This window comes from Gorilla gorilla, chromosome 10 (genome assembly GCF_029281585.2).
Source record: "Gorilla gorilla gorilla isolate KB3781 chromosome 10, NHGRI_mGorGor1-v2.1_pri, whole genome shotgun sequence".
Taxonomy (NCBI): Eukaryota; Metazoa; Chordata; class Mammalia; order Primates; family Hominidae; genus Gorilla; species Gorilla gorilla.
Window position 1 is genome coordinate 117,183,087 of NC_073234.2, and position 25,790 is coordinate 117,208,876.

The following is a 25,790-nucleotide window of genomic DNA, read 5'->3' on the forward strand; positions in this document are numbered from 1 at the left end:
TATTTGAAGAGTTTAAATAATTACATGGATATAAAAAATAAAACTTCAATAGAAAATACATTTTTTAAAACCGTAGTGGACTCAACATCCACAAAATAACTTAAACTTTTAATACTACTACAGCAAACAATCTCATATAAATTTTAGAACAGTGCTTAATAGACAAAATATTGTAGAATTATGAAAAAGCCAGACCTTTGTGATTACTCTTATACTAAACAAAGGGAGTATGCGTGTACTACTTACCTATATTTGTTTTTGTCCTTATATGCTTTGTGGATTTTGTCAGTTACTGGTTTACAGTTTGTTACTAGACTTTTAGTGACCGGTGGCTATGAGAAAATATAAGTAGATCAGATATCACATCAGAGCTGAAACTAGGGCAATTTAGTCCTAATCTTAGTTCTGATTTTTAAAACTTTGATTCTATGCTCTCTGGAGGTAAGAAAAACACCAACTGTGACTACATATACATCTTTTTCATCTTTAAGAACATACTGGCAAACAATTACTACCAATTATATAATAGAGAGTTTATAATGCATTTTTCACAAACCAAACCTGAAGTACTTTATCCTATTGGATCATGGCAAAAACCCCAAATAAACTGCTGAAGTACACAGACGAGCTGCTCTTCTGTTATCAGCCTGACTGCGTACCAGCTCTGTGTGAGGCATCTGGTGAATTCCCAACCCACAAATAGTCTCATAGTCTCATTTTTTTTTTTTTTTTTTTGAGACGGAGTCTCACTCTATCACCCAGGCTGGAGTGCAGTGGCATGATCTCAGCTTACTGCAACTTCCACCTCTTGGGTTCAAGTGATTCTCCTGTCTCAGTTTCCCGAGTAGCTGGGATTACAGGAACCCGCCACCACACCCAACTCATTTTTGTATTTTTAGTAGATACAGGGTTTCACCATGTTGGCTAGGCTGGTCTCGAACTCCTGACCTCAAGTGATCCGCCCGCCTTGGCCTCCCAAAGTGCTGGCATTAAAGGCATGAGCCATCGCACCCAGCCAATTTTTGTATTTTTTAGTATAGAAGGGGTTTCACCATGTTGGCCAGGCTGGTCTTGAATTCCTGACCTCAGGTGATCCGCCCACCTTGGCCTCCCAAAGTGTTGAGATTATAGGCACGTGCCACCGTGCCCAGCCCTAGTCTCATTCTTGACCTGCTGATTCCTATCTGCTAATCCCACTAGAGCAAGTTCCTTTAAGGCTGATACCAGGTCTTACTCCTCTATTTATCTCAACTTTATTAATTTGGTAATGTTAAGTCTTAGCACATTTAGAGAATTGGCTTTTAAGTGGCACATATCCATATACTAACCCATGCCATATGCTAAACTAATCTACATGTGATAGGCAACACTCATACTATGTGCTGTGATGGCTGCTATGCTGACCTCTTTCACCAATGGCTGCCACTTGTCACACTGTGTCTCCTCATGAGGGAGGAGGTGTCCTATCTGCAGTCATTATTTATACATGGCTTGAAGATTTGCAAGATAGTAATTTTTTAAAAATATCACTTCATTCTGATTATGAAAGCAAAATCTACTCATTGTAGAAAATATGAAAAACTCTAGTGTACTAAAAGGATATTAAAAACTACCTGTGATTTAACCTACTGTCATTTCTGCTGTCTTTTGGGGTATGTGTGTTGTATATGTATTTAGAGGATTTTTATAGTTCAACTCATACTGTCTATATGGTAGTACCCATTATTTTCCCCACCTAATTTTATTATATAAGAATTTTTCGCTGGGTGCAGTGGCTCACGCCTGTAATCCCAGCACTTTGGGATGCTAAGGCAGGCGTATAACAAGGTCAGGAGATTGAGACCATCCTGGCTAACACGGTGAAACCCCATCTCTACTAAAAATACAAAAAATTAGCCGGGCGTGGTGGCGGGCGCCTGTAGTCCCAGCTACTCAGGAGGCTGAGGCAGGAGAATGGCGTGAACCCGGGAGGCGGAGCTTGCAGTGAGCCAAGATAGCGCCACTGCACTCCGGCCTGGGCGAAAGAGCGAGACTCCGTCTCAAAAAAAAAAAAAAAGATTACTTTGTAAAAAAGAGCCCTGAAAATAAAGCTAAAAAAAAAAAAGAATTTTTCCATTTATCAGTAAAAAATTAACAGAAAATAGCAGATTAATGGCTGTATTATATTCATTTCATCAATTCTATGATTTTCTTCACATTATAACTTCTCTGAAACTAAAATGTCTCTTATAATCTATACTCTTTCAATTATTTCAGCCAAATGACATTCCAATGCAGTCGTGTGTTAATCACCCACTGCCCCTACTGGTAAAATGGAGTAAGTGCCAGCATTAAAGCAATTCAGCTTTGATGAACGATGACATTCCATGTGATGAATATTTCCTTGATTGTTAAACCTCAGGATTGTTCTCTCTGGCCAATGAGAATACTCTGGGGCTATTTTCTGTCACCGTTAGTAAACAGGACATCCGCTTATGGAATATAAGCAACAAATCCAAATTACGCATCTATGGGGTGAACAGTAAGATTCCAAAGCAAGCTATGAATGATTCGGATTACCTGTGCTACTGTTTTGCAACAAAGACATATAAAACCATAGAGCCTGCTTCTAGTTCTGAAGTGCTATACAGAAATGCTGTAAGTAACACTTGATAAGGATGTACTTTCTGTTGTACATAAAAGTAACCCATTCCACTTACCAGGTTGGGATCATAGTAGGATTCCTGAGTTGGTGGAATATTATTTAGCTGAGTGATATCAGCAGGAAGCATTTTTGAGCAATTTATTAGCATGTGTTCCAGACCTGTCAAATCCTAACAAAGAAAAAGAAGATGATAAATCTGTTATGCGCATTGTAAGTAATGACTGTGGTTTTAAAAATAAAAATTAAGTGAAAGCTTCCAAAAATGGTTTAAATGCTATCTTCAAAGAGAGTCTGACTATATGATTCTTAAGATAAAGGCACTCTAAGAAGAGCAGAATGAGACAATGCCAACAAAAATATTTCATCTTCATCTCAAAGAACATTCTGGCCTCTGAGATACCCATTTACACAAGGTGGTCCAGGGCTCAGGAGAAATCATGCCCTGCAGCTAGATTCATCTGGGCACCTCCATTAGTGAGTTTCCTACTCCTGGAACTAGAGGATGCCATGAAGGAGGGGCTAGCTGAGATCTCCAGCTAGCCACACCTGAAGTCCTAGAATGAATATACCACAAGAATCTCATATGCAGGTATGGTCTGGCTCTTTTCCAGACAATACAAGATCAATCCCTACTGAAAACCTGCAAAAAGTAATTTCATAAAATATGAACCTCAAATTTGGTTATAATTCTAGCACTAAAACAGACTAGCTATGAATACCCACAGTAAATATTAAGAATTATTTTTACTTGCAATAAATTAAAATACATAGGGGAAAAAGAGACATGGTCAGAATTAAAATTTTCTTTTCTTTTTTTTTTTTTTTTTTTGAGACAGAGTCTCACTCTGTTGCCCAGGCTGGAGTGCAGTGGCACGATCTTGGCTCACTGCAACCTCCACCTCCCGGGGTGAAGCATTTCTCCTGTCTCAGCCTCCCAAGTAGCTGGAATGACAGGCGCATGCCACCACATCCAGCTAATTTTTTGTATTTTTAGTAGAGACGGGGTTTCACCGTGTTGCCCAGGTTGGTCTCGAACTCCTGAGCTCAGCTGCCTCAGCCTCCCAAAGTGCTGGGATTACAGGTGTGAGCCACTCCGCCTGACCAGAATTAAAATTCTCATTTAAAACATCAAAAAGTTTAGAATAAGACAATACGACACCTGCAAACTTAACGGCAGTTCATGAATTCTGGTAGCCAGTGTTCGGATTTCTCTGTCAGACAAGACACCAGATTGGTCTGTATCAACTTCATCAAAGACTTGAGATATATTCAGTGGCTGCACTGCACTCATGAGATAATAAAAATAAGAGAAGGCAAACTGCATATCCTCAGAATGGCGCACTTTGTGAAATGATGTCTTGTCAAATTCTTCAGGGAACCTGTCCAAATATAACATATTACAAACTCTGGATATTCAAAGTATGTACCGTATCTAACATTTGCAGAGATGGACTTTTTTCTTTCCCACTTAGATAATACCTTTAACATATGAGTCATCAAATATTAGAGCTATAAATTTAGCATGGTAAATATGCACATTTCAAGTAGCCTTAGTTCTGAACACAAGCAAACAACTCAAACACGAGCAAGACTTACATATCTTGCAGTTCTTGCATAACAATCCGGTCAATCATGTGAGGCATGTGAGCAGGGACTTTCCGCGATGTGAATCCAAACTTGCTATTTAGAATTTTATTTACATATCTGAGGGAATCTGCAAATGTATCTTTTAGTTGCCTCCCAGTATTTTTGCTATCAGTGAAGTATGCCATTTGTGTCTTCAATGACTCTTCTTCCTGAAAAGAGAATTCTACATGCAACTCAGCATTATGTTTAGTGCACAAGTGTACTTTGTTACAAGACATTTTATATAATGTGGTAATAACTAGTCACGAACTCTTCATTAGGAGCAAATGAAATACGTGTTAACAGGTCACTTTAAGGATCTAAACTGGACTTAGCAGGACTTAACTGGATTTCAGTGCAAGTATCACCAATGTTGGTTTGAGAACAACAGCTGTACGATGGAGATCTACATAACAACAGTCACATATGGAGGTTATTCTTCAAGGATTGGTCACTGACTATGAGATGTCAAAGCTAATTCAATGCAACATTTAGAAAATTTATGTACATACACATTTGATAGTACTTTCAATATCAAGCTATTTCTGCAGGTGATATCAAATGTGCAAGTCCTTGAGTTTTAAGCGCAAGGACTAGAAACAAATTTGGTTTCATCTTATAATAGTTTTAATATTATAAAATCAAAACCAGTCAGTGGCAGAACTAAATAGGCAAAGAAAATTGGCAAAGCATTCAAACACTTTACAGAAATATTTTTGCTTCTCAAACTGATAAAAATAAAAATGTAAGGAGACTGATATTAACTGGTGTTGGTTAGACTGCAGTGAAACAAGCACTGTTGTATACTGTTTGTGGAAATATGAAGTGGTGCAACATTTCAGAAAGACATATTTAAAGTTTATACCTGCTAAGCTAGTAATTCTACCTGCAGAACTAAAACTCACTGAAATGTAAGATATATGTACGAGAATATTCACTGCAACACTATTTGTAATCACAAAACATTGGAAATAACTAACCTGCAGCCATTAAAAAGAATAATGGCACTGGCATGGGTATAAATAAATAAATAAATAATGGCATTTGCCCACATACTACTACATCAAAAGGCAACTGCAGGGAAATATATGTAAATTTACACTATACATATATTTCTCTCTATATAACTATACATACATATAGGTATGTTTGCATAGCTATAGAAAAATACTGGAAGAATACCCATCAAACTATTAACAGCAATTATCTCCAGGAAGGAGACTGAAGAAGGAAGAACTTTCCTTTATTTACTGTATATTTTTGAATTGTTTGCAATTTTTACTACTAGCCTATAATGCTTTTGTAAATTTAAAAAAAAAAAAAAAAAAGGAAAGAGGCCGGGCACAGTGGCTCATGCCTGTAATCCCAGCACTTTGGGAGGCCGAGGCGGGCGGATCACCTTAAGTCAGGAGTTCGAGACCAGCCTGGCTAACATGGTGAAACCCCGTCTCCACTAAAAATACAAAAAATTGGCCAGGCATCCTGGCACGTGCCTGTAATCCCAGCCACTCAGGAAGCTGAGACAGGAGAATCTCTTGAACCTGGGAGGCAAAGACTGCAGTGAGCCGAGATCACGCCATTGCACTCCAGCTTGGGAAAAAGAGCGAAACTCCATCTCAAAAAAAAAAAAAGGAAAGGAAAGAAAATGGGGGAAACTAAGGAAATAAACATAGTCAAGAACACTGCAGTCCTTCCTTAGACAATCTGTAAATGCCTCATGTGCAAGGCACAAGATATTTCCTAAAATGTTGAGGACATAGTTCCTCCTTCACTCTCTTTTCTCCCAGCCTAACACCCACTCGTGGCTGTGTGCCTTCACTATTCAGCCCAGACTGTATGATTTTTTTTTTTGGTCTGTCAACTCCCACCCCTTCGAAGGTCAGTCCACAGGGCGCTTCCTCCTGTATGCCTTCCCTAGTACTTCTAGGCAGAGCTAAGGAGTCCTCCCTCTGAACTTCTTGCCCATATCTCAACACAGACACATCTCTTTGCTACAGTTTTCTCCCCACAAATTTGTCTTCTCTACTGGTCCCTGAGTTTCCACATGAGCAGTGGCTATGTTCCCGTCATCTTGCATTCCCCAGTGGTTAGTACCGTGAGAGCACTGAGGAGAGGTACAGATGACACCACAGCACAGTGAAGCCATGGTACAGGGCGACGAGCAGTCCAACTTTGAGGCTTGGCTCACACTGATTTGCTGTTATAATGTTGGGGAAGCAAATGAACTTAATTGAACTTCAGGGTTTTTCATCAGTAAAGCTGGAAAAATACCATATCTGAAATGCCAAGACAAGACAACATGCCACTTCCCGCTCTCCTTCCTCCAAGTACGCCCCTGGCTAAATCCCTTACTCATTCACACTTGGGCTGTTTCCTAAACTACAAAATGGGGATAGCAATAATAAATACCTTCATATGACATTTTTTATTATTAGGGTTATTGGGTAAATTAAATGAAACCATGTAAGAAAAGCATTTAGTTCCATGGCCAGCACAGGGAAGTGCTGAATAAATGGTAGCTATAATGATATTATCATGAGATTATTTACTCTTCCTGAGCATGAGAAAGAATAAGGCTGGATGTTACTTACGTCGAGAAGATCTTGGAAATACTTTTTTTTCTCCCATGGCAAAAAGCCCAAGTAACTATCTGTGTAATGCTGCAGCTTTCTTCCAAGTAACACTTCAGTAACGCCTATGTGATTTTCAGCATTTTCCTCCATCCTATTGTTCTCTTTTTCTTTCCCTGTGATTTTCTTTTCTTTTGTCATCTGGCTTTCCAGTGGAACAATCAGAGATGGGGGCTTTTCTTTTGTCACATTTCCGCCTATGGTTTTTTGGGTGTGAGTTTCCAATCTAAATCTTGCTGTGGTCTCCAAGTCCAGGGGTGGATTCTGACCCTGGTCATGACCATTCACTTTTACACTCACTGCAGGAAAAGTCAACCTCTGCAATCTTTCAGACACTCCTAAGCTGTTTGGCAAGATGCTTTTATGAACCTGTTTTTCCTGTGGAGCCACCAAACTGTCATTTGTTTCATCTGTTATTATAGCTTGATTTTTTATTTTAGCATGCTGTGAGTTCATCAGAAATGATCTCAGCAAGGCTGACTTGGACAAATTGTATCCTTTCAAAGTGATGTCTCCATGTTCCAGTTGCAAATCCAAGGTATTGAGACTCAACTGGGCGTCTTTTGGAAGGAGTGAAATATTTACCAGGGGAATTTTCACCTCTTCCTGGGCTCTCCTTGTTGAGTTAACATCATGTCTCTTAAACTTCGGGAAGCGTTTTTCTTTGGGAATATCCTCAAAAAGGATTTCCGCCTCTGGAAGAAGTGTTATGGGACTAACTAAATTTTCGTAACCCTTCTGGGCCGTAGAATTCAGTTTTGGTCCCTCCCTTGTGTCCACCTCCACTGTTATCTGCATTTTGAACTCTTCATCGTTTGTATTTTGAAACGTGAGATTAAAATGTATTGTGGTGGCATTCATTCCACTGTGCATTATGAGGTGGATGGTTTTCCACTTGTTGGCAATAGAAGCATGTCGAATTATTGGATTGTCACTATAGGCACCTTCAACTCCTCTTTTGGCTATTTCTGCAAAGCTGAAATAAGGCAGGCATTCACCTTTTGGAATAATATAGTGAGTCTGGTTTGGGAGAAGGATCACTTTATGCAATTCATGAAAATGATCTAGAGGAAAAAACAGAAACATGATTTTTTTTTTTAACTGGGCATTTTTCCTCTGTTTTCCTTTAATTCTTTGAGTCTGAGTTTTCACTTTCTTTTAAAAAAAATAGTAGGGAATGCATCATGAATTTGCATGTCGTCCTTGTGCAGGGGCCATGCTAATGCCTAAACTGTTCTAATTTTAGTATATGTGCTGCTGAAGTAGGCACTGAGTTTTCACTTTCTAAGAGTGACTTTAATTTCAAAATAATCAGATATCCTAATACAACAGTTACTGGTATAGGGCTTATTTCACTATCTGAGGCGGTCACAATAACTACCATGAAATAGTGATCCTGACTCACTATAGAGATATGGCATGGTTCTTAACAATAAATTACAATAATCAATTTCCATCTTTTTATCCATTTGAAAAAAACTTTCTGCCAAAACAAACTCCATTAATACGCTATCAACAAAATCCAGTGTTTGAACCATCTTTATTTAATGAATTATTGATATCCTTTTTTGTTTCCAAATTAAAACTTCACCACATATTTTCAGCTAAGGTAAATCTGCTTGGTCCAAACAAAACAAAACAAAACAAAACAAAACAAAACACCAGACTGCAACAATAGCAGGAAAAGATCCTCTTCAGTGATTTATGTTGTTCTCTTACTTTCATAACTAGTTTGAATGCAAGGCTGGTAAAGGGATACACAGAGAATCATTATTTTAAATAACAAAAGCCATTCAAAACTCTCTCTACCTGTCAAGGATGTTTTATGCTCCCATTCTTATTTGTTTGGCAGTAAACATACCTTGCCCACAGTCGCCAGCATCAAACCCACAGGACAAGACATTGCACGCTTGGTCACAGAACTTATCAGCGAGCCAGGAATTCGCACATCCCTGATTACAGTAAGAGACACTGTTTATTCCTCCACCAAACTGCCAGGGCTGTCCAACTCCAATACTCCCAGTACCTCCACCTCCTGCAATATAGCGACTCCCTCCACTGTTTCCTGTAGAGTGGAGGAAGAGGGATTCTTGCTGTAATTACAATTTTGAAAGACAGTTCTGGACTGGGCGTGGTGGCTCACGCCTGTAATCTCAACACTTTGGGAGGCAGAGGAGGCTGGATCACCTGAGGTCAGGAGTTTGAGACCAGCCTGGCCAACATGGTAAAACCCCATCTCTGCTAAAAACACAAAAATAAGCTGGGCGTGGTGGTGGGCGCCTGTAACCCCAACTACTTGGGAGGCTGAGGCAAGAGAATTGCTTGAACCCGGGAGGCGGAGGTTGCACTGAGCCAAGATTACACCACTGCACTCCAGCCTGGGCAACAAGAGTGAAACTCTGTCTCAAAAAACAAACAAAAAACGAAAAAGACAGTTCCTTATTTCATATTAATATTTTCAAGGTTGATGTGTAAGTTTTAGTCAGAAAAGGTTCACCTCATTCTTTAGTAGAAGATCTCACATACCTTAAGAAGAAAATAAACTTAAAAGGGAGTCACTTGACAGAAGCGTGATGAACAGGCCCTGGCATTTTGCAGCTGTGCAACCTACAAGTACAGGGCTTACATTTGCTCAAGGGGCACGTGCTGACAGAAATGGAGGAGCACGAAAACAAGAAGAGATTATTCCAAAGACTGTGACTATCAGAACTGCCAAAAACATGTCCAAACGTGGGTATCATGTTTGATACCCCTTGTTATCAAATGCTAATATTCCAGTAGAGACTGACTTCTCTGGTCTACACAGATCTACTTTGCACATCTGTATTCTCTCTCCTCAGCTAAAGCGCATCTGACATATCTGACTGAAATACAACTTGAAGCTTTGTTTTCTCCAATATTCAAACATTTCCAAATCCGTTTCTTCATATGGAAATGGGGATGATAACATTTGTGTACTTACTCTCTCTCTCTCAGGTAACAAACAAAATTCAAGTGAATATAATGAATAATGCTCTATAAATTTAATGCTTTATAAATTGAAAGGTAGTAAGTAAATGTAACAAATTGCTATTATCAACAAGTCAAAATATAACTATGTGAGGGAGAGGGAAGAGCTGCTGAGGAGAGAAAATACTTATTTCTTTTGCAACTCTTTAGTAATTCTGTGACCTATCACAATCTGCTGCTGAAAGCTACCAGCAGTGAGCTCCTATAAGAACCAGTTAGAGTGATTCTTGCTCTTGGATTTATATAAGTGTATTCCAGATTTTCATATTTTAAATAAGACATTTTCAAGTGTATTTTCTCTTGTTCAATGCCCTCAACAATGAATAAACTGGGCCACATGAGGGCACTAATTACCACCTCCAAAGAGTCCATTGATTACTGATTTTTTTTGTTTGTTTGTTTTGAGAGAGGCTGTCACTCTGCCGCCCAGGTTAGAGTACAATGGTGCAAGCACCGCTCACAGCAGCCTCTAACTCCTAGGCTCAAATGATCCTCCTGCCTTAGCCTCCCAAGTAGCCAGGACTACAGGTGTGCACCACCACACTTGGCTAACTTTTTTTTGATAGAGATGGGGTCTTACTATGTTGCCCAGGCTGGTCTTGAACTCCTGGCGTCAAGCAATCCTCCCAGCTCAGCTTTGCAAAGCACTGGATTATAAGCATGAGCCACCATGCCCAGCATTACTGATTCTTTATTAATACATAAAGAATGTTTGTTTAAGTCTATAGCACATGTTCAATAATGATTAAAAAGAAAATATTCCATAAAATGAACGAATTACAGCTTAACACATCCTTACCAGAGCAATCCCCACCATCCCAATCGCAGGCTGAATTATTACAAGCCTTGTCACAATAGCCATCCTTAATCCAGGAACCTGGGCAGCCCTCGGCACAGTTTGGCACAGGCCATGTCAAATAAACCTACGATAAAACCAAAGAGAAAATAAAATGACTTCTGGCTTCTGATACATTTTATTCTTGAGTTAAGATTCCCTTTATAAAAAGAAATTAAGTCTCTAGAAAGATTAAAATTTTCAAAGGGCTCAGTGTTCACACTCACAAGTGCTTTAAGTTTGCCTGTACCTATAGTCATTGTTTAGATCCTGCTGCGTTGACCGTTCTTACTGAGCGTATTTACTTTTTTTCCATTACTCAAGGAAAGCAGACAAGGATTCAACTCATGGATTAGTCTCTCATAACATGCTTTGATAATCTACTATGAAATAAAGTAGCACCATGCCAGACTTGACTGCAAGTACCAAAGCATGTCAAGGCTGGTGGGAAGTATGCACAGTCACTGCTTTTCTGTAACTATCAGTAGCTCATTAGTGTATTTGTGCATAATCTTGTCTCAAGGCTGAGAGACAATATCCCCTCTCTTCAAGCTTAAGGCCCTGTGATAAATTAACTGGCATAGCATTCTGAGCTGTGCATTCACCTGCTCTCAGAATTAGTGATGGGGTACATGGTTTTTCAAATTTAAAATCATTGAAAAAAAATACACTCCTCTTTAAAAATCTCTGTGCCTTTGCATATTCTACTTGGAATGTCTTTTTTAACCTAAACTAACTCTTACTTGTTCTTCACAGTACATGTCAATTCGGATGGGCTTTCTTCCCTATCCTATCTGATTTAAGCCTCCTATGCTCACACTCCTCAGCACCAAGGCACACCTGTCAGCAGGAAAAGCACCACACAGTCATTGATCTTGTTTGTCCCCTTGTTAAGCCACAAGCTCAACTTTGAGCCCTACAGTCTGATACAGAGGAGACAAGTCAATAGGGGAACAGGAGAATGGGCCTGGTTGGGTAGCATAAACAATTACAGACAAAGTAGTTTTGTGTTATTAGCACTTACAGTTGCAGAGTTTTATAACTTCTAAGTTTAAGGTGATAAGTCTCTAACTTATCACTGAACCCTTCTAACAACGCTACAAGGGTATTTGTACTTTCCTCACTATGCCAGAAAACACAGAGGTAGAGCCACTGCCCAAGGTCATCCTGAAGAGTTGGCCCCCAAGTCTGTACTCTTAACCACTTCTCCATCCCACCTCTCACAAAGTTAGAGTGCCAACAGGCTGCCTTAAATGAAATTACATCTATAGCTTTAAGCACTAACTTGAGTTAACTTTCTATTTTGGCCATTTTGCTGATATTCTAACCATGATTTTCTGTTTCATAGTGATTTTGCTTTTTCTGCTATCGTAGTAGAAAATTGAGATGGTTGGGAAAAAGTGTGGGTCCTGGATGTCTAAGAATGTAGGAAAGCAAATTTCTAACTGTAGTGTTCTTACTTCTTAATTGTTGATTTCTGAGCTTAGCACTCAAAAATGATTATTTGATCTCATATATATATATATATTTTATTTTTCAAGATCTGGTTCTCACTCTGTCACCCAAGCTGGGGTGCAGTGGCACAATCACAGCTCACTGCAGCCTCAACATTCAGGATAAAGCAATCTTCCCATCTTGGCCAGTGACCCCCTACTCCCCCCCACGGCCCCCCAACACCCAAGCAGCTGGGACTACATGAGTATTCCACCAGGCCCAGATAATTGTTTTACTTTTTGTAAAGACAGGGGTCTCACTATGCTTCCCAAGCTGGTCTCAAACCCCTAGGTGGTCAAGTGATCCACCCACCTCCGCCTCCCAAAGTACTGGGATTACAGGTGTGAGCCACCATGTCTGGCCTGATATTTGACTACAGTAGTATGTGCACTGATTTTCTGATTTGCTAAGTGACTTCCACGCTAGACAACCCCCTTCCTCTTAGGCACTCACCTTCTGGCCTTTGGAGTGACTGTAAAAATCATCTGGCCAGACATCCTTCCCAAACATGACATCATCATTTAGGTAAATAAACTTCTGGGACAGCCCTTCGATGCGATGAATGTGACTTTCAATAGCAGGTGAACTAAAGGTAGGCAAGTGGCTCAAATTTCGAAAAACATCCTTTTAACAACAACAAACAAACAAAGAGAGTGAATGAGAGCTGTTTGGGTTTGGTTTAGTTTTTGAAAGGAAGGAAGGGAAGGCAATGAAGAGCTAGAGAAAGGAAGAAATGGAGGTAGAAGGGTAAAGGGAATGAAATTATGGAAATCCCTGTACCACACTAAAAGAACAGAATTAGAAATCACAGTCTCGTAATTTTTAGAAACTCCTGTACCTGGTGTGTTACTATTGTCACTCGAGGATTGTCAAGGTTCAGCCAGGATGGAATCTGCCCGTTGGTGACAATGAAAATATTCCGAACCCACGGTGCATGCCTCTCGATAGATCGCAATGAGTACCTCAGTTCTTCGTTATCTTCAAAACGACTGGCAGAGATGTCTTCATCCTGCTTAGACTGAGAAAAACACTTGGCATATGAAGATGTGAAATACCCCTTAAGTCATACCTCCTGCTCTTTGTCCTTTCCTTCTGCCCGTCTGCTCTCAAGGTGCTCTGGCAGACTTTTAAAGATGGAGTCCTAATTTTAAACATTACAAAAAATGCAAAAGATTCAGTATATATATTTTTAAACCCAAAATTCAAAGAGACAGCATTCCTCTAACACACTTTATAAAGAAGGTTCTTGGATCTGATTCTAGGTCACTTCAGTTAATACCAAACCAATGGCAGTGACTGAAAAATTAGAAAAATTCCAATCAACTCACCTCTCTGTAAGTCCCCTTCCCTCTTCTAATATAGTAACTTACACATTTTTAACATCTTAACCTTTGATTTGGGCTGTAAAAGCTTCTGTGCATCCCTTACCTGGCTGATGGCGCTCAGATCCCATAATAAATATGCAGGACTTATGGTCAGTTCTTTTCCGTCAATGGTCATGTTCTTCTTAGTTTGCTTATTCAATTCTTGAAAATCCTTGGGGTTATTCAGTTTTAGAAGCGCTACACTGGCCTCTGAATACAACTGCAACTATCAAATAACAAGAGGATTACACATGAAAAGACTGAATCTCAAGGATGAAGCACCTTTAAATTCCCAGTCTGCTCTTTAATCTTTCCTTTTTTTTTTTTTTTTTTGAGACACAGTCTCGCTCTGTCACCAGGCTGGAGCACAGTGGCGTGATCTCTGCTCACCTCAACCTCTGCCTCCTGGGTTCAAGCGATTCTCCTGCCTCAGCCTCCTGAGTAGCTGGGACTACAGGACTGCATCACCACGCCCGGCAAACTTTTGTACTTTTAGTAGAGACAGGGTTTCACCATGTTGGCCAGGCTGGTCTCCAACTCCTGACCTCAGGTGATCCACCTGCCTTGGCCTCCCAAAGTGCTGGGATTACAGGCGTGAGCCACTGCAACTGGCCTGATCTTTAATCTTGAAATGGTAAGACAACACCAAACACAACAAAAAGACCTACACAGACCAGATGCATTTCCCAAATGAATGTTAAAAAAATACGCGTCTAAACACAAGAAGGAATGGTAAAAGCAGTGGCAAACTGGACACCTCAGAGCCATCTGAAAGCTGCAACCACTCAATGGCACCAAGTGCTGCCAGATCACCTGAGAGGCAAGAATCCCCAACTGTTGTATGAAATCTCCCCAATTTTTCAATGTTGGCTCAAATGATTTTTGACTTCTTTGCAAGTACACCTGCTGGCCAACAGTTCTGTGACTTTTCTTCTAGAATATTACCAATCTGCTTATATTGGGCAAAAAACCTGCAATGTAATTAACCTTGCTGGAATTGGCGACAAGTACATCTGCTAGTGGGGTGTCTGAACAGCTTTTGTGCCACATGCCTGGGAGGAGCACCTTTGGCAGGACTGCCTGAAGTGCTTCCATGGGAAAACTACCTTTTGGGGCAAAGCTTTTGGGGCAATCATAAATCTAAGAGCGGACATCACAAACATCAAGTTCCACAAACAGGCTTTGCCACCCCTACCAAAGTCCACATCACTCTTTATCTGTTTTCTGTTCTGACTCTGTATCACACAACTTCCTATGAAGAGGCTTTCATCACTCAGGAAAAGGGGAGAGGCCTGAAAACCACAAATGTAGGACAGTAAAATCCTTCTGCTGAACTAGTGCTTCTGAAAGAGCTTACGGTCTTCTTTCTCAATCTATAAAACAAAGCAAACACAAATTTTATTATGAGCTTATTCTGAGCTCTTCTATTTGCTGCATGACTATTCTTAGCTCATTTTCTAAGCAGTTTCCTGAGCGTATGTAGTCCAGAACACCAGAGGTGAGAGTTAGAAATTTCATTTATATCTTTTCCCCTTATTATGTAGGCCATTAACTCTTCTCACAGATTAGGTGCAGGTGCATGTGTGAGCACCTGCAGATGCATGTAACTGTCTTCCTGACTCATCACTTTCTTTCACCTCTTTTTTTTTTTTTTTTAGTTGTCACTTTTTTCTTTTTTTTCTTTTTTTTTAAATATTTTTTTTTATTATACTTTAAGTTTTAGGGTACATGTGCACATTGTGCAGGTTAGTTACATATGTATACATGTGCCATGCTGGTGCGCTGCACCCACTAACTCGTCATCTAGCATTAGGTATTATCTCCCAATGCTATCCCTCCCCCCTCCCCCCACCCCACCACAGTCCCCAGAATGTGATATTCCCCTTCCTGTGTCCATGTGATCTCATTGTTCAATTCCCACCTATGAGTGAGAACATGCGGTGTTTGGTTTTTTGTTCTTGTGATAGTTTACTGAGAATGATGATTTCCAATTTCATCCATGTCCCTACAAAGGACATGAACTCATCATTTTTTATGGCTGCATAGTATTCCATGGTGTATATGTGCCACATTTTCTTAATCCAGTCTATCATTGTTGGACATTTGGGTTGGTTCCAAGTCTTTGCTATTGTGAATAATGCCACAATAAACATACATGTGCATGTGTCTTTATAGCAGCATGATTTATAGTCCTTTGGGTATATACCCAGTAATGGGATGGCTGGGTCAAATGGTATTTCTAGTTCTAGATCCCTGAGGAATCGCCACACTGACTTCCACAATGGTTGAACTAGTTTACAGTCCCACCAACAGTGTAAAGTGTTCCTATTTCTCCACATCCTCTCCAGCACCTGTTGTTTCCTGACTTTTTAATGATTGCCATTCTAACTGGTGTGAGATGGTATCTCACTGTGGTTTTGATTTGCATTTCTCTGATGGCCAGTGATGATGAGCATTTTTGACAAACCTGAGAAAAACAAGCAATGGGGAAAGGATTCCCTATTTAATAAATGGTGCTGGGAAAACTGGCTAGCCATATGTAGAAAGCTGAAACTGGATCCCTTCCTTACACCTTATACAAAAATCAATTCAAGATGGATTAAAGACTTAAACGTTAGACCTAAAACCATAAAAACCCTAGAAGAAAACCTAGGCATCACCATTCAGGACATAGGCATGGGCAAGGACTTCATGTCCAAGACACCAAAAGCAATGGCAACAGAAGACAAAATTGACAAATGGGATCTAATTAAACTAAAGAGCTTCTGCACAGCAAAAGAAACTACCAACAGAGTGAACAGGCAACCTACAAAATGGGAGAAAATTTTCGCAACCTACTCATCTGACAAAGGGCTAATATCCAGAATCTACAATGAACTCAAACAAATTTACAATAAAAAAACAAACAACCCCATCAAAAAGTGGGCAAAGGACATGAACAGACACTTCTCAAAAGAAGACATTTATGCAGCCAAAAAACATATGAAAAAATGCTCACCTCTTTTACTTAGTGAGTGCCTGGCACATATTTAGCACTCACTAAGTTGGTTCTCACTGAGTCACCAACTTGCCTCAGCATATGTGCCGGGTGTTGGGAGGCAGGCCACACAGGGGGATTAGTAGTCTACCTGGGTCCCTGTCTACCCTCTGGCCTCTCCTGTCCCTTTCCTCCCTCTCACAGCACCCCCAAAGCATTTCTGAGGGCTCCCTGGAGAGAAAAAGTCACTATTCTAGAACGATTTATTTATTTACTTATTTTTATTTCTATTTTTTGAGATGGAGTCTGACTCTGTCGTCCAGGCTGGAGTGCAGTGATGTGATCTCGGCTCACTGCAACCTCCATCTCCCGGATTCAAGTGATTCTCCTGCCTCAGCCTCCCGAGTAGCTGGGATTACAGGCAAGCACCACCATGCCCAGCTAATATTTTTTGTATTTTTAGTAGAGGCAGGATTTCATCACATTGGCCAGGCTGGTCTCCTGACATACAATCTGCCCGCCTCGGCCTCCCAAAGTGCTGGGATTACAGGCGTGAGCCACCGGGCCTGACCTCCATCTCCCATTTCTTGAGGGGCATCAGTGTCTGGTTCAATCACAGCTTTGTTATCAATTTCTAGATCACTTTCCTCACTTGATAGTTCGTCTGTGCTTATGTTTTCCTCCACCTTCTTACTACCTGTTTTTAATTCCTTGATATTTTCTTCTGATTTATAATAGCTTTCTGAGTAGCACATGGTACTTCACCCCCCATGCTCTCCACCTGCTCCCTCAGGAAGCACATTTCCTTGGTATGCAGAATGCTCGGATCCTGCTTATACATTTTCACGAAGTCCCGAAGCTCATTCACTTTGCGAAGGTCCAGGGTCGGAAGGCAGTGGGCGAAGCTGAGGGGCTGCAGGCCAGTTTCAGGCCCAGGCACTGGCTTGGCGTAACCTCGAAGAAGGGGTGTGTCTAGTTTAATTTCATAACTTGTGTTGGCTCTTTGTTTGATAAGAAGGTATATCACTAAAACTATTCTTTTTAGTGCCTAGGGTTGGTTTCTAATTACATATGCGTAAAAGAGCAAGAAGAGGTTTGTCTATAGTAACTATACAATAATTCGGAAAGAGATGAAAATTAATGAGGTTAAGGTAATATTTATATGTATGAGAAAGATTTTCTGCCACTGTAAAAAGGGTGGGGAAGTACCCTCTGACAGCCACTAGGTGGCACCCCAATCCTGGACATCATCATTACTTTTGTCAGAAGAGAGAAGGTAGTGTGGGAAGAGCAGCTGCAGTTTGTGCCTAAGGCTGGAGTTTGTGGCTTGGGCAACTGTGGGCAACTGCCTCCATATATGGCATCTTACTTTAAATTTTAAATTTACATAAATTATAAGTTTCTGCAAAAGGGAACAACTTCTATACCCACTCCCTATAGACCCACAGTGAACAACACGTAGCATGACTAAGAAATAAAGCTTTGTTGTTTTTAGCCATTGAGATTCCAGAATGTTTGTTCTAGCAGCATCATCTAGAATAACATGACTGATACACCTGGTACTTGTAGGAGTATGAGGCAAGGGAAGACAGACAGAGGGAGAACTAAATGGTGGCTGAGGCCAGGGCCTGGGTAGGCTACAACGACTGAGCAACTGGTGGATCAATTTGAGTCAAGGAAAGACAATATAGATGATGGTCAGGAGAAGCAGTGTTGTAGAACCCAAGAAAAAAATGTTAATTCAGAAAAATATGTTAATTCTGGTATATTTCTAAAGACAACAAGCATCAAAATTAAGGGACAAGAAACAAAATTAAGTGGAATGTGTAATTAGTGGGTCAATGGAGACCAATTTCAATGGCATAACAGATATGGAAACCAGATTTCAAGTGCTTGATACTTCACAAACTTCTAGATATAATATGAACATATGTATGTATACATTGGAAGCAAATCTAACATTTTACATTTTGTACACTGTATAACATAGGACAGGGATGATAAAACAATCCCAGGAGTATTAAATTCAGTATAATTCAGTATAACTGACCAAGTCACAAGATATAAGAATTGAAAAAGCAGTGTAAATAATCTTCACTTTTAAGTTCTATAAATGATTATCAAGGCAAGATTAGAGCATATTAATATAAAATACACAGAGCCACTTTAAAATATTGCTTATTATAAGTGAGAATATTAAACAGTTCATTCTACTGTTCTCAGCATTGTAGCCTATATTTAAAAATTGGCTTTAAAAACAATAGTAGCCAACAAATACAGGTAAGTTTGAATGCATGTTTTTAAGTCAAGCAAAAATAATGAGTGCAAAAGAGAAAGTATCCTTTTGAGGCAGACAAAATAGTATTTTAAGATAAGCCTTAGTTAAAAATCATGATATCAAACTGGTCATTTTTCAATGCCAAAAAGAAAGGCTGCGTCAAGTTGTCTAAACAATCACATATCTGCAAATACTCCTGGAGGACAGAGACCTGGGATGCTGCTAAACATCCTACAATACATAGGACAGTCCCCTAAGGATAGCGGCAACAGGTCTAAACTGTGAATGGTGCAAAGGTGGAGAAAATTTGGTCTAGAAGAACATGCAAATCCAAAATAACAAGGCTTTCCTATTAGAAGTTATATTCCCAACAACTTTAAAGTGCTTACAAATTCAGAAGGTGTAATCTACTTTCATTTTGGATTCATTTGATTTAAAATCATTAAAAATCTGTTAGGAAAAAAACCCCACATGTCTGCTAACACCAACTGAAAACCAAATTAGTGCCTTTAAGTGATTCAACAATTCAAAGCTATTAGATCTTTTTTTTCTTTTTTGAGACGGAGTCTCACTCTGTCGCCAGGCTGGAGTGCAGTGGCACCATCTCGGCTTGCTGCAACCTCTGCCTCCTGGGTTCAAGTGATTCTCGTGCCTTAGCCTCCCGAGTAGGTGGGATTACAGGCACATGCCACCACATCCAGCTAATTTTTGTATTTTTAGTAGAGATGGAGTTTCATTTCACCATGTTGGCCAGGATGGTCTCAATCTCCTGACCTCATGATCTGCCCGCCTCAGCCTCTCAAAGTGCTGGGATTACAGGCGTGAGCCACTATGCCCGGCCGCTACTAGATCTTAATATGTCCTGGTGGTTTTCTAAAACTTAATCAGTTTCAGAGTTGGTTGTTTCATCTATTGAAGCTTTTTAATTTTAGAAATAAACAAAAAAAGAAAAAGGTACCATGCTTTAAAAGAACAAGTGCACATGGTGGTTTCAGAGAATCATCTAAAAGAAAGGGCATTAGTAGAAAATTATGACAATTTACTGTGACCTTAGGCCCTGATCAGAGCTTTGAGGGGGGCAGAGTCCATGCAGGACAATATGCTGTTCCCATCCTGCCTGCACAAACCACCTGTTCAGTCTTCATGAACCCAGTGCAGCCTCTTTCTCTTTGAAAACTTCCCCCATGTCTCTGACCCACACAGACCTTTCCTGTTTCCAACTGCCAACTCTATACACACACGCTGCTTCCAAAATGTGACTATAAATGCTTGAGGGCAGGGTCTACATCTCCTCCACGTTTTGCACACTCACTCAGCAACTACTATAATTGAAGGAAACTTAGCATGAGAATTCACTTGACAGCTTTGGGAAGATTTCCCACTTGCTCTAAAATATGTTTAAAAAAGAAGTGAACAAAAGCAAAAATCAAAAAATAAATGCAAAAACCCACCATGAATGAAAATGTTCTATGGATACAAAATGATTTAGAGGGATCTGAAAATAAGGACTGATGATCTGATTTATCAAAAGGTGAATTCTGTGTCCGTCATACACAAAAATTATACAGATAAATTAGAGAGTAATTAATCAGATTATTAAAGGACCCACCTCAAGGTATTTCAAATTAGAAAGTCTCTTACAGAAAAGACTGATTTATAAGACTACAGTCAAAAGATTTTATGAATTCAAATCCATTATCTTACAAATGAAACTATTTTCAAGTCCTACACTCCTGCCTCAGTTAATAAAACAAAAACAAAAAACTTCAGGTTTTGTTCTAAACAGGATGACAAAGGCCTAGTTGTGTATATACAACAATGTGCAAAGACACATTTCTGTGCCTAGAGTGACTCCTATGAATAATCACACTGCTGAAAATGTTTCCCTATATATCCCAAGATATTGCCTCATATGGCTCATTCCTTAAGCAGCCCCCTAAGTGCCAAGTAATCACTAAGGGTAAAAAGGTGAATAGGGCAGTACCTGTCCTAAGACACCCGTGGCCTAGTGAGAATCTGTGGCGCAGAGCTGAGCTGAGCCCTAGGTGGCTCCAGGGCCACAGGCCATGGCAAAGGCCTCCTGGGGGAACCTGCGAGGGCAAAGTGGTTCAACAGTTCAAGTCTTGAAGTCCAATGTCTAACAGCCCTCTCCTCTGACATGCCACGTACACCCCTAATGCAACACATCCGAAACTGAGCTCTGGGTCTCCTTCCAAAAGACACTTGCTTCTGCCACTGAAGCTCTGAGTGTGGTTAATTCCATCACTTCCATCTTCACCAGAAAGGTCCACCTCCCCTTTCATTCTCCCCTTCCTCCTCCTAAATAGCTTGTAAGTCACCAAGTGATGTTGAGTGTTTCTCTCAGATGCTTCTGGAACCATTTCCATCGTTGGCATCCCACTGCCAAGCAACTTGTTGCATGGGAACGTCTTACTGGGCTATGGCAGCAGCAGCTGAACTGGTTTTCCTACCACACCTTTCCCTATTATGTTCCTTAGAAGCAGATCAGACTGTGTCCTTCCCCGGCCTTCAGGAAAAAATCTAGTCTTCTTAACAGAGACGTTTCTCAACCTGGCCTCAACCTGTCTTTACAATCTCATCCTCACCAAAATCCCTGCCTGTGTTAGAAACCATTGCCTTGGTTCCCTGAAAACACCATTTATGTTCAGGCCTCCAGCCCTCTTGCTCAGGCTGTTCCCTCTACATAGAATGGTCTCTTCTGCTCCCTTCTCTGCTGGGAGAATGGCTGCTCTGTTTAGGGCCCAGCTAAAATGCTTCTATTATGCAAAGCCTGCCTTGACCCCAAGTACACCTAAAGCCCAGATGTTCTCATGGCACTCTGTATAAACTCTTATTTGGAGCTCATCATACACACAAAAGGTGTTTTGTTTGGTTGGGAACACAGTGATAGGAAACTTCATTCTCAGAGTACTCATAATGTAATCAGGAAGCAAAGCCTAAGGAAAGCAAGTCACTCGAGGCCTGGACTCAAATGCTGACACTGCGTCTGTTCTTCCTCTTTCTCATTTTCTCTCTAGTCTCTAAAAATCTTAAGTCCTAGTCCTGAAGTTGATCACAGGTGTTGGAATTATGAAAACAACCTTCAAAGAACATTATGTGTGATTAGCTTGATGCTCTGAGAGGTGTTGGCCTCCACAAAGACAACTCTGAAAATCCAGATAAATCTCTGACTGGGAGACTGAACTGTGGAAAGGAGTCTCACCACACCTGGAGCCTGCTGGTTTTCCTTGTTCAATTCAAATTGCTACCCCACTCCACCTCGACCTGCTTATACCACACATGCAACCCAAAAATAGTTTGCTGAAGTGTCAACCATGACTCGGGACTGGCATTCTCTGGCAGCACACACCCATCCGCCAGTAGACGCATGAGAGCAGTCCGCACTGGTGGGCAGCTGCAGCAGGCCAAGTGATGTGGGATATTCAAACAGAGTGGAGTGTGGAGAAGTGGAATGAACCTTCTTTCTTTTCAGCATTTATTATATTGAAATTATATAAATAGAATCAAGAATGCCATTCTGTCTACATAAGCAAGTTGAACTGGTGGTCAAAAGTATAGATATACATGTGTCTATAATTCTAGAACTAATACCCAGGAAGCCAAGAAGTCAAATAAACATTGGCTGAAATGAAAGTTAATCTATGGTTTTATCTGTCCAAATCAGTACTAAAAATAACTCAGAGGAAAGAGAGATGTATTATCTATTCTAAAATAACTGCAGTTAAGAACAAATTCAACTCTAATATAGCCAGGCATTACAGTATTTCAAAGTACAATAAAGAAAGTCATGAAGGGCAAGGAGCGGTGGCTCACACCTGTAATCCCAGCACTTTGGGAGGCCAAGGTGAGGGGATCACCTGAGGTCGAGTTGGAGACCAGCCTGGTCAACATGGCGAAACCCCCTCTCTACTTAAAATACAAAAATTAGCCAGGCATGGTGGCACATGCCTGTAATCCCAGCTATTTGGAGGCTGAGGCAGGAGAATCGTTTGAACCCGGGAGGCAGAGGTTGCAGTGTGCCCAGATCACACCACTGCACTCCAGCCTGGGTGACAGAGCAAGACTCTCTCCAAAAAAAAAAGTTATGAAGAAAAATATGAAAAAAGTAAAAAATTCATAAGTGGTTATTCACATTACCATTGTATTACAAAGATAATACAATGTATCATAAAACAGTAAAACACTTGGTCTGGGGTAGGGAGAAACAAGTTAAAAGGAATTTGGTTGGGGGGGGTGCATATAAAAACATGGTTAAGACAGGAACTAAGTAAAAACTGCTCTCTAGTCACCTCTAATCACAGCTCCCCCACCACTACTCCATCTTCATCCTTTCACCCTCAAATTTGTTAAATGACATACTAACAGGAGGAAGTAAGAATCAGGTAAGCTAAACCCAGTGGCAGAACTCAAAGAACATTTCTTTATAAAATCAGGAAAACTAGAGCCTCACAAATTCTGAGACAAGGACTTTATGCTCTCTACTCTAAGAGATGGGACATTCACGATTTACAACCTGAAACACTTCTGACAGAATAGCAGGCATCTTGACGTAAGGTCAAATAGAGAGAACACCCACATGGACTATGTCCTAAGTCAATCAGATAAAGGATCTGAAAACAATACATGTTAAGGAAAAGGCATGTCCCAGGCCAGCCTCCAGAGTCCACCTTAACAAGTGGCATCAATGGTCAAGCCTGAAGAGCTAATAAGTATAAATTTTAAATACATTTGTCCCTCAATTAGTTACTAATGAATGGTTCTCATTAGCAGATGTTCCATGTATCTGAAGCACACTACCTTTATGAGTGAAAGCTTTGGGTAAACAACAGGCTGTGTGCATTGATGACATTTATGACTTCCCCTCATCTCCTCCTCCCATGCTTCCATTGTTCACACCCTAAGTTCCATCCGGGCCTTTGTCTGTTTTGTCCACTGCTGCATCCCCAGCAGCTGTAATGTCACCTAAGACATTGTAGGAGCTCATCTGTTAAACAAATGAATCCTTCTCTATCCAGGAAACAAGCAAACCAAATAAGACTCTTAGATTTTTGCCCAAATTAAAAGTAAGGAGTGAGGCTCTTCCGGCAGAACAGAATCCCTCTTTGCTTCTTATGTTTATCAGCTAAACTTTGGGGGAAAAAAATGGACCACAAGAAAAGAATCACACATTAAATGAGAATGTGCCAGGCTAATTGCTCTATTTTCTATGTTCTTACCAGTTTGACTTTAGAGGAAAGATTTTCTGGCAATTTTGTTTTTAGTTGATTTGTTTCCTTGAATGTTGGTGGAAATCCACTCAGGAAAGCCAAATCTTGCATTAGCACTAATCCAGGGACTTCTTTATCTGTTGTCTAAAATAAGGGGAAAAACATAACTCATTTTCCACATCATGAGGCTGGTGAAAACCTACAGCTGAGAAAACTGGTAAAGATCTATTGCATCACAACACAAGCTTCAAAATATGATTTTTAGGATTACTTGAATCAACAGTCATTAATATTAGTAAGCTACCCTTAGATAAAAAATAAACATTAAAAAGATCCTCAAAGAAAAACAGCTTTATTATTCATATGTTTATTCTAGTCTATTGTAAAAACGCAATTAAATTTAAAATAACATACCAAGTAGCCCCTCCATACTGTCTGTCTGCTGTTTCCTTTAAGCAGTCCAGAGTGGGCATCTTCAACTACAACCAAGAATACAATAAACAAGCACATTTTTAATGAATACTCAACTATGGTGTCTGGCAGAACACTGTGAAAACATTCTGAGAGCTATTAAAGCAGCATAATATATGGTCAAAAAAAAGGAAGCTGAAGGAGACAAAATTAGCCCATTCAACAAAAGGGGAACAATGTAAATCAGTGTACATTGAAATGTTAAATTTCACAATACCAAAGGTGATTGACATAAAGGGAATTCTTCATGGGAGCAGTCAAATTTAAGCTAGAATGCGAAGATGGAAATGATAGGATGATAGAAATCACAGATGTATATGCAAAGACGGGGGGGAAAAAAAACAATTGTTTGACCAGAGTAAAATATTTGGGAGTGGTGAGTACTAGGAAACAAGGGTAACCAAAGGGGGCCCTTGAACACCAGGCAGTGGCATGTATGTTAACAGCAGGGGGCTACTATGGATCTTGTGGTTCCTTAAGAGGCACAGTTTTCTCATAATGAATCCCCAGTTCATTGGGTGCTGCTGAATGGAGCATCATAAGTCGCGGTAGGGATTGGGGGTGACACAGCCCAACTGGGAGAGAGTTAGTGATGGGGACAAGTGAGATCAACAAACTCACTGCTGACATTCAGGGATTGTGGAAAACAAAAGAGAGGTCAGAAAGCTCCAATTCTGATCTTCAAGATAAACAAAGAAGGCAGATTCTCCAAATTATAGCCTGATGAGATGAGATGTCAATCCTGGGCATGAGTCTCAAGTGTACTATAGTTACAGGGTACAGTAGCTCATGCCTGTAATCCCAGCACTTTGGGAGGCTGAGGCAGGAGTATCACTTGAGCCCAGAAGTTCTAGATCAGCCTGGGCAACATGGCAAAACCCTGTCTCTACAAAAAACAAACAAACAAACAAAAAACACAAAAACTAGCCGAGTGTGGTGGTGTGCACCTCTAGTCCCGGCTACTCAGGAGGCTGAGATGGGAGGATCATCTGAGCCCCGGAGTTGGGGCTGTGGTGAGCCATGATCATGCCACTGCACTCTAGCTTGGGTGACAGAGTGAGGCCTGGTCTCAAAAACTGAAAAAAAAAAAACAATATAGTTGGTGAGCACTGACAAAAGAAAGCCTTCATAATACACTGTTTATCTTTAAAGGAAGCACTGGCTGTTAAGAGTATGAGTTCATTACAACTTTATCAGGTAAACTTTTCTCCCTCTCTTTCCATTGATATGATGA

The 25,790-nt window shown here is 40.3% G+C and overlaps 1 protein-coding gene and 1 non-coding gene across 3 annotated transcripts in view; both read right to left on the bottom strand.

Moving 5' to 3' along the window:
- GNPTAB (N-acetylglucosamine-1-phosphate transferase subunits alpha and beta) overlaps positions 1 to 25,790 on the bottom strand; it is an 89,756-nt gene that overhangs the window by 15,005 nt on the left and 48,961 nt on the right. For both annotated transcript variants that reach the window (XM_019038895.4, XM_055358782.2), the window contains exons 6-17: positions 24,500 to 24,564; positions 24,095 to 24,229; positions 13,667 to 13,828; positions 13,077 to 13,256; positions 12,692 to 12,862; positions 10,709 to 10,832; positions 8,762 to 8,965; positions 6,862 to 7,964; positions 4,241 to 4,440; positions 3,804 to 4,023; positions 2,700 to 2,813; positions 247 to 332 (exon numbers count right to left, since the gene is read on the bottom strand). In XM_019038895.4, coding sequence (XP_018894440.1) covers positions 247 to 332; positions 2,700 to 2,813; positions 3,804 to 4,023; positions 4,241 to 4,440; positions 6,862 to 7,964; positions 8,762 to 8,965; positions 10,709 to 10,832; positions 12,692 to 12,862; positions 13,077 to 13,256; positions 13,667 to 13,828; positions 24,095 to 24,229; positions 24,500 to 24,564 — 2,764 coding nt within the window. The remainder of the gene's footprint in view (positions 1 to 246; positions 333 to 2,699; positions 2,814 to 3,803; positions 4,024 to 4,240; positions 4,441 to 6,861; positions 7,965 to 8,761; positions 8,966 to 10,708; positions 10,833 to 12,691; positions 12,863 to 13,076; positions 13,257 to 13,666; positions 13,829 to 24,094; positions 24,230 to 24,499; positions 24,565 to 25,790) is intronic.
- On the bottom strand, positions 8,067 to 8,170 carry LOC115930288 (U6 spliceosomal RNA). Its single transcript, XR_004066938.1, has one exon. It is a non-coding gene; the product is annotated as a U6 spliceosomal RNA (small nuclear RNA).